The sequence below is a fragment of the Cebus imitator genome, unplaced genomic scaffold (assembly GCF_001604975.1).
Source record: "Cebus imitator isolate Cc_AM_T3 unplaced genomic scaffold, Cebus_imitator-1.0 Scaffold0, whole genome shotgun sequence".
In the NCBI taxonomy this organism is placed as follows: Eukaryota; Metazoa; Chordata; class Mammalia; order Primates; family Cebidae; genus Cebus; species Cebus imitator.
This window is the reverse complement of record NW_016107315.1, coordinates 8,389,357-8,397,877: the sequence shown is the minus strand read 5'-3', so window position 1 is coordinate 8,397,877 and position 8,521 is coordinate 8,389,357. Positions and strand designations below refer to the sequence as shown.

The 8,521-nt window shown below is 38.8% G+C and overlaps 1 protein-coding gene across 1 annotated transcript in view; it reads left to right on the top strand.

Moving 5' to 3' along the window:
* Positions 1-8,521, top strand: part of SACM1L (SAC1 like phosphatidylinositide phosphatase) — a 65,432-nt gene that overhangs the window by 25,079 nt on the left and 31,832 nt on the right. The window contains exons 6-8 of the mRNA XM_037736774.1: positions 2,968-3,027; positions 3,874-3,915; positions 4,492-4,555. Coding sequence (XP_037592702.1) covers positions 2,968-3,027; positions 3,874-3,915; positions 4,492-4,555 — 166 coding nt within the window. The remainder of the gene's footprint in view (positions 1-2,967; positions 3,028-3,873; positions 3,916-4,491; positions 4,556-8,521) is intronic.

Below are 8,521 nucleotides of genomic sequence, written 5' to 3'. Positions count from 1 at the left end.
TAATTTTTTGTAGTTTTAGTAGAGACGGGGTTTCACCATGTTGACCAGGATGGTCTCGATCTCTTGACCTCGTGATCCACCCGCCTCGGCCTCCCAAAGTGCTGGGATTATAGACGTGAGCCACCGCGCCCGGCCTTTTTTTTTTTTTTTTAATATATAATGAATATATCTTTAAAATTAGGTTGCAGATGGTCTCAACTTAAAGTTTCTTTTGTTGAGGACCCTGGATAATTGCTGCCTTAATTTTTTTTGGCATACCTTAGATGTTTAATGAGAAGACAGAATTTAAAAGGTCGCTGCGTGATACCTATTAGATTGGACAATATGAAGTTGCTGGTAATTGACCATTTTTGACCAATAATAATGGGTAATTTAAAGTAGTTGAATTTAGATAATTAGTAATTTAGTTGACTGGTTTTTTTTTTTTTGGGGGGGTAAGATTTTCCACTCTAGTAAAATTGCATGTAGGCTTAGATGGAAGTTTAGGTGCAGGCTAAGCCGTCAAGAAACTTGGCTTTTAACTACAAAGAGACTGTTGCTTTTAAAAGCAGTTTTTACATTCTCCGTTTGTTTATGAAACATCTCTACAATGTCAGCCCTGTACCAGGTACTAGCCTCTGGGGACCCAGAATGAGACTGTGGAACCTGTCTTGTGGGAGCCTACAGTCTGCTGGGGAAGCAATAGTCAGAGAATGGTTGCTGTAATTGAGATAATGTACCAAAGTGAGGTGGGATCCTGAAGGAATGAGGGTCTTTGCTTGGGGGTGTCAGGGACAACTTTATAAAGAAAGGTATCTACAGAGGACAGTAACTTGACACAGGAAGGTTTTGAGCTGAGACTTGAAGATTTGTTGGTCAGGTGACAGTGGGCCAGGGAGGGTCCCAGGCAGAGGTGGTGGCAGAGGCTAAGCTGAAGAAAAAGCCATCTCATCTGTTGGGATGAGATGGGAATTCTTTGTCAGCTAATCAGAAAGTCAGTTAGCCAGGTGTTGTGGCTCATACCTGTAATCTCAACACTTTGCATGGCTGAGGCAGGATTGCTTGAGTCCGAGAGTTCGAGACCAGCCCGGGCAACATAGGGAGACCACATCTCTACAAAAAATTAAAAATTAATCAGATGTGGTGGCATGCACCTGTAATCCTAGCTACTTGGAAGGCTGAGGTGGGAGGATCACTTGAGATAGAGGCTGCAGTAAGCTGTCATCACCCCTCTGCACTCCAGCCTGGGCAACAGCAAGACTCTGCCTAAAAAAAAAAGTTAACCTAGGAAATCATAAAAGTGATAAATGGAACATGTATACCTAAACATTTTAACTTAAAACATAAAATTTTACATTGGTCAATGTTTTTATATACAGCTATAGGATTTTCTTTGTTTTTGGTTCCTCGATTCTGAATTGTCTTCCTTGTGTAAATTACATCCATAAGGCTTTCCCTTTTGGGCCACTTTAAGGATTTTGACACTTAAGGAAAAATCTGTGTGCAGAATTCTGTAGATTCTTATATTTTTTTAGTTGCCACTCCCACTCCGAATTCAACAGCAGTTTTGTTTTAGCAACTTGCCACTTATCAAGTTAGATTCCAAATTATTTAACTTCATAGAAACAGCAGTCTGTTTTTCATCTTATTTCATTGGTTTATAAAATATTTAGTTAAACTATACAATGATGAATAATAAGAATGACTGGCACAAACCACTCGGAAACATACACTTGAATCTCAGGAAGTGAGATTCAGCTGGTTGTGGCCAAGTGCAAAAGCCATTCCCTGTGACTTTTACAGTTGAAGGTGTGGGGTGGTTCAGTTGGTATACTTCATAAATAGAATTGATTATCTACTGAGTAGAGTCAATTATTTTGTTTTTTCTTTTCTGAGACAGTCTTGCTCTGTCACCCAGTCTAGAATGCAGTGGCGCGATCTTGGCTCACTGTAACCTCTGCTTCCCAGGTTCAAGTGATTCCCCTGTCTCAGCCCCCCAAGTAGCTGAGACTACAGGTGTGCACTACCATGTCTGGCTAGTTTTTTGTGTTTTAGTAGAGACGGGGTTTCACCATGTTGGCCAGGATGGTCTTGATCTCCTGACTTCGTGATCTGCCTGCTTCGGTCTCCCAAAGTGCTAGGATTACAGGTGTGAGCCACTGCGCCTGGCCTCAAGTGATTCTTGTGACTTAGCCTCCGCAAGTAACTGGGATGACAGACACGTGCCGACACGTGCCACCACGCCCAACTAATTTTTGTACTTTTAGTAGAGACCGAGTTTTGCCATGTTGGCCTTGTTGGTCTTGAACTCCTAAGTCTCAACGTGATTCGCCTGCCTTGGCCTTTCAAAGTGCTAGGATTACAGGCGTGAGCCACCACCCCTGGCCCTAAGTAGAGTTGAACAAATATAGATTGTTGAGGGAGCTTCTTCTGTATGTATAAAAGTCAGAGTGGCCAGAGATGAGATCAGAGAGTTAATTAGGGGTTTCCAAATCCTAGGACTGATTAGGCCATGCAGAGATTTGGTTCTTTAAATGACAGTCATTGAAGAATTTTGAGCAGATAGGAGACAGGACATGTTAGAGAACTCCTACTGGCAGTGTTGCAGACAAATGGGTAGAGAGGGCTAACACCTAAACTGGAGGCAAGGGAGGCTGTTTTGGTAGTTAGGTTAGAGTCAAATGTTGGTCAAGGATGGCAGGAATAGAAATGTAAAAAAGATGGATTTTGAAGGAGGGCTAGTACTTGACAATTAATTAAGTGAAAGGGAAAGAAATACCCTAAGACTTCTCCCAGATTTCTGTCTGGCCTTAGACAATGAGGCAGGAATGCCCACAGGAGGTACAGCTTTGAGGGGGAGATGTATTTTGTTTGAGGCCTGTCAAACCTGCTTCTAACCATCAGATGGAGACATTGATTGGTAGTTTTCTTTCTGTAGAAAACAAGCTTGGCAGGAGATATTTTAGTAAATTTTAAAACTTCTCTCAGGCAGATCAGCGGTTTGTATGGAATGGTCATCTTCTAAGAGAACTTTCTGCGCAGCCAGAGGTAATGTATGCTAAATAAAATCTGCCTAATTTTTACAGTCCAAGGTTTAATTCAATGTATGTTATAAAATGACTTCCTAATCACCAAGGGTTTTGAGAAACAATTCTAATTTAACTCTGTTTATAACTTATAAACTTTGATCAGATCTTCCCTGTCACATCATTCTAGGTTGAAGCCTAATTATTTTACTCTGATCTTCTGTAGAAGGCTTAAGTAAAAACACACAGCTTTATCTAACTAAGAGAGGTACAGTGGGTCTTGGTACATGAATAATGGAGAAATGAGGGGCCAGGGTCAAGTTCCCTGGCCAAGGGGAGAACTCTGTTGTTGTCTTCCTTTGGGGATAAGACTCCCTTCAGTTACCCAGGAGACACATGCACAGGCATCACCTTTTTCTGTCCTTTGTCTACACATGAGAGGTATAAACAGGGAGGCCCAGCTAGGAAAACATGATATATTATTGAATCCAGGTAAATAGATGTGTCTAATTACTTTATTTCTTGTCATTTGCTATGCTTTTTTTGGAAAAGTAGTTTGAGCTGCAAACAATTAGCATGGGATATCTTTTCCCTGGAGGAGTGAAGTTGTTGTAGGCAAAGACTGAAAAGGAGGTAAACATTCTGTAACTTCATGTAGCTTTATTAGTGTTCCAAAATCTTTGAATTTTCAAGCTCAAATGATTGTAATGCATACTTAATGTTACATTAGAGAATTTTTTAAAAAATTATATTACCCATACGTTTACTACTTTATGTTTGTATATTACTTCCCTTTGTGTAAATATTTTTATATAATGCCTATTTATTTTTAAAGTGTATTTATTCTAAATATATATCTTCATTTCAGGTTCATCGGTTTGCACTTCCAGTATTACATGGCTGTATCCTTACATGATATTATTCTTTAGTTTCTAGATCCCGTTATTTAAATTTTATTAGGAGGCAGATTTAGAGATAGTCTCAAATATTCCATAAGAAGAGTATTTCAGAATTAATAGAAATTGCTGTTGATAAGAAGATTAAACTCATTGCCATTTAGTTTTTTTAAGAATGAACCTTTCAGACTGTGATTCTCTCTCTGTTCAAGGTTTCTGGAGCTGTTTGTTTAAATAGAAGGAATATGTATACTGTATTTTGCTTTTATTTGATGTTATCTTGTCTCAGCAAATTACACATAAGTAGTTTGGACCTGGCTGTTGAAAACTTTCCTTAGTATATAATTAAAAAATTTAGATTTAGGCCAGGCACGGTGGCTTATACCTCTAGTCCCAGTTACTCAGGAGGCTGAGGTGGGAGGATAACTTGAGCCCAGGAGTTTGAGGCTGCAGTGAGCTATGACGGCACCACTACACTCCAGTCTAGGCAACAGGGTCAAAAAAAATGAGACTCAGACACTGGTGTGGGTAACAACTTGAAGAGGAGAATTACCATTAAAAATTTTATTTGTCATTTGAAGTAGTGACAGATAGATGAGAAAGGTGGAGTACGAAGAATAATGCCTAGGGATGAAATCAGAGTACAGATACAAAGTAAGTATTGATTATCTAATGGTAGGTTCATTTTAAAAACAAATCTGTATCATAGACATCATCATAAAAGGCAGCCAAATGAGCTGGCTCTTCAAGAATAAGCACAATATATGCTGATGAGTGCCTATCTAGTTATGTGCCACATACTGACATTTTAGTACATGACAGGCCACATGTATGATGGTGGTCCTATAAGATTATAATACCATATTTGTACTGTACCTTTTCTATGTTTAGCTATATTGAGATACACAAATACCATTGTGTTAAAATTGCCTACAATATTTAGTATAGTAACATGCCCTACAGGTTTGCAGCTAAGGAGCAATGGGCTATACCGTGTAGCCTAGGTTTGTAGTAGGCTGTGCCATCTAGGTTTGTGTAAGTACGCTATAATGTATAAGATTACATTACGATCCATTTCTCAGAATGTACCCCTGTTAAGTGATGCATGACTAATCAGGATTCTGCCCTGAAGAACATGGTGATGACATCTTTCTATCACGCACACCTAAGAAGCTTGTCAATATAAGTCTGTTGTTTATTTGTTCATTTTGTCAGTATGATTTCACTAAATTATTACGCTTGTTATACTTAAAGAATACCCAAAAAGTAATGGAGGAAACGTGTTCCACAGTTGTGGGGGAATAAAAATTAGAAAATTTCAGGATAAAAGCTTATTTGTTTTTGCTTCCCCATCCTTCACTCTGAGCTTTCCAAGTTCTCCTAAGGCTAAAATAAGAATAAATGTGCTTATTCTTATTTAGTGCCTTAAGTGATTTGGGCCAACTGTGGTGTTTTTTGTTTGTTTTTCAAAATGAGACTGTGAATGGACAAATAATATTGAGATTATAGAACCTTTTTTTTCTAGGCAATTTTAGAAACTTCTTACTCGTTTACCTTTAAATTGAAAGCTTTAAATGAGCTTTTCTTTCATGTAGTCTGTTGACTAGAAGTAGTCATATGTTTCACACACATCCAGAGACATTAATAAGTAAAATGACCCCAAGGCAGAAACATGACTGGAATAGAGAGTGGACAGGGAGAGGCGGGAGCTTGTTCAGAGAAGTAGCTCACCCCAGATGACTCAGGGCCTTATAAGCCATGGGAAGGACTGTGACTTTTACTTTAAATGTGGTAGGGCCAGGCCTAGTGGCTCATCCCTGTAATCTCACTGCCTTGGAAGGCTGAGGCAGGAGGATCATTTGAGGCCAGGAGTTTAGGACCAACCTGGAGAACATAGTAAGACCCTGTCTATACAAAAAATCTTTAAAAATTAAAACCTAGGCATGGTGGCATGTGCCTGTAGTCCCACCTACTCAGGAGGCTCACTTGACCCCATTTTGAAGCTGTAGTGAGCTATGATCACAACACTGTACTCTAGCCTGGGTGACGGAGCAAGACCTTGACTCAAAAGATTTTGAAGAAGGGGAAAATTGGTGAAGGTGCATGCTAGAGTGATGTCCAAGAATGTGTGAGGGGGGTGGGAATTAGTGCATAGGTAGATGGCCTGGTCTGCTCACCTGCCACTGTAGAAGAGAAGCAAATAGATGGTTGTGGATGCTGGTGGGTATGTAAATGTGATGGGAGCCTGTGGGAGGCTTTTATTTTACGGTGACATAGAAAGTAACTTAATGGGCTGTGCGTGTGATGAGGGAGGAATGTTGCAGGTTGAGAGGAGTATGTGAAATGGGCATCCTGGAGAGAAGGCGTGGATGGCCCTGGGAGTAACTCATTGATGAAAGACTAGAAGTAAATACACTCCCATTTTAAAAGTTACCTCATGCTGAGGGGATTCAGTTTTTATTTTACTCTTGTTCCTTCCATGCTTTCTGGATTCTCTAAAGTGTGTATATATGCACACTTTCTTGCAGTCAGAGGAACAGGATTCATAAAGCAGTCAGCCATTTTCTCTGCTAGATTTGGGCTCTAGCATAGGCTTATCTGTCCCACTCATCTTTGTGCCCTGGCTCAAGATAGATAATTTGGGTGAGTAAGGGACTAAATAGTTACTCCTGGGTGAGAACACAGTTGGATAGAATAGGGAAGGGGCAGATGAATAGATTCAGAGTTTTGGTACTGTTTTGAAGTTGGATGGTAGGTTCACAAATATTTATTGTATTATGTTGTTACGCTTTATAATGGATGCACAGTAAGAAAAAGTGTTACATATGGAAAATACCACAACCAAACCAAAACAAATGTGGAAGGAGAAAAAGTAAGGCCATTGAAACAATAAGACGTGTCTTTCTGTCATGCCCCTCTACTCCCCCATCAGTGTGGCAGACATTAAAAAGCAGACAGTAAATGAGCTGGGCATGGTGGCACGTGCCTTGTAGGCCCAGCTGCCTGGGAGGCCAAGGCGGTAGGATGGCTTGGGCCCAGGAGTTTGAGGCTGCAGTGAGCCATGATGGTGCCACTGCACTCCAGCCTGAGTAACACAGCAAGAGCCTCTCTCTCTAAATAAATAAATAATTTTTTTTTAAAGCAGACAATATCAAGTTTTGGTAAAGGTGAGAAGCCAGAGTAACTCTTGAAACAATGTGGAATTTCCTGATAAGACCACATGAAGAATATACTCTGTAACCCAGCAGTACTGCTCCTTAGAGCTACTTCTGCTTATTCTGTACAAAGATGTTTGTTGCAACACTGTTTATAAGAGTAAAGCTGGAATGGACATTAGAATGGATAAGTAACTGTAATCATATAGTGGAATGTTATACAGCCATAGCAGCAGCAAATGAACCTCATGAATATGATGATGAGAAAATAAAACTGAAAGAATACATACAGTTTAATTCCTGTTACATAAAAAAAAAAAAGGTTCAAAGCTTTTCAGACCAAATGAGTTGTTTAGTGGCAAAACTAGAAAGACAAGGGAATGATGAGCTGAGTGGATAGTAGTTATTCTTAGAGGGGAGTAAGGGAGCCACATGGAGAGGTGCTTCAGACATGCTGGCGGCTACAAAGGGGTATGTGTCTGTGTAATTTTTAAAACTATGATCAAATATATTTAATATGCAGTTTGCCTTTTTAATCATTTTTAGACGTGCAGTTCAATGAGTGGCATTAATTTCTTTCACAGTGTAGTATAACCAGCATCATGTTTCCATCACTCCAGTAAGAAATTCTTGCTCATTTAGTTACCAACTCCGCATACTAAATGGGTATTTAACTGTTGTAAATAGTTGCATACATTATACTTTACCTTTATTGTATTTCATAGTAAAAACATTAAATATAAGAGGTATGTCAGTTCCAAAGGCTTTTGCAGCCCTTTACTCTGGGAATGAAGTGGAGAGATCAGCCTTTAGAATTTCTAGGTATGTGACTGTTTCTGTTACTGAATGGTGTAGGAAGTGTCTTATAGCATATACTATTATCAGTAGTAAGGGAAATAACTTTATATTAAGAAAATCTTTTGGGGAGATACAGTCTTTTATATTGAGGTTCACCTTTTCTATTTCAAGGAAAAGATGGAGTGAAAATTTTCATTTCTAGATAACCTTTGTTTAATTCACTTTGATCTGTGAATCTTCGTATGCTTACCAGCTGTTATGGCTGATTTGTAATTATGTTTCGTGTATTTCAGGGTTTTTTTTTTTTTCCTTAACTGCAGTAGCCTAGCCTCCCCACCTTTTTTTGTTTCTTATTTGAAAGTTAATCCATTTTAAATTTATGTTCTCCATTCAAAGTAGGTTTTTCAATGATGTGATTAATACTTAATTCTTTGCTTTTAGAAAGTGATTGAGGATATCAGGAAAAAAGAAGCATATTAGTTAAATAGAAACACCATAGTGAACTTCTTAAACATACTACTTATATGTCATAGGGTTATTAACTTGACAGAACTTCACAATTGAAGATTATAGTACTAAGGACTCGTGAATATTCATGAAGATTTGTATACTCTGTCATTTTTTTCTCTTAAAGACCATTCTTTTTTTTTTTTTTTTTTTTTTTTTT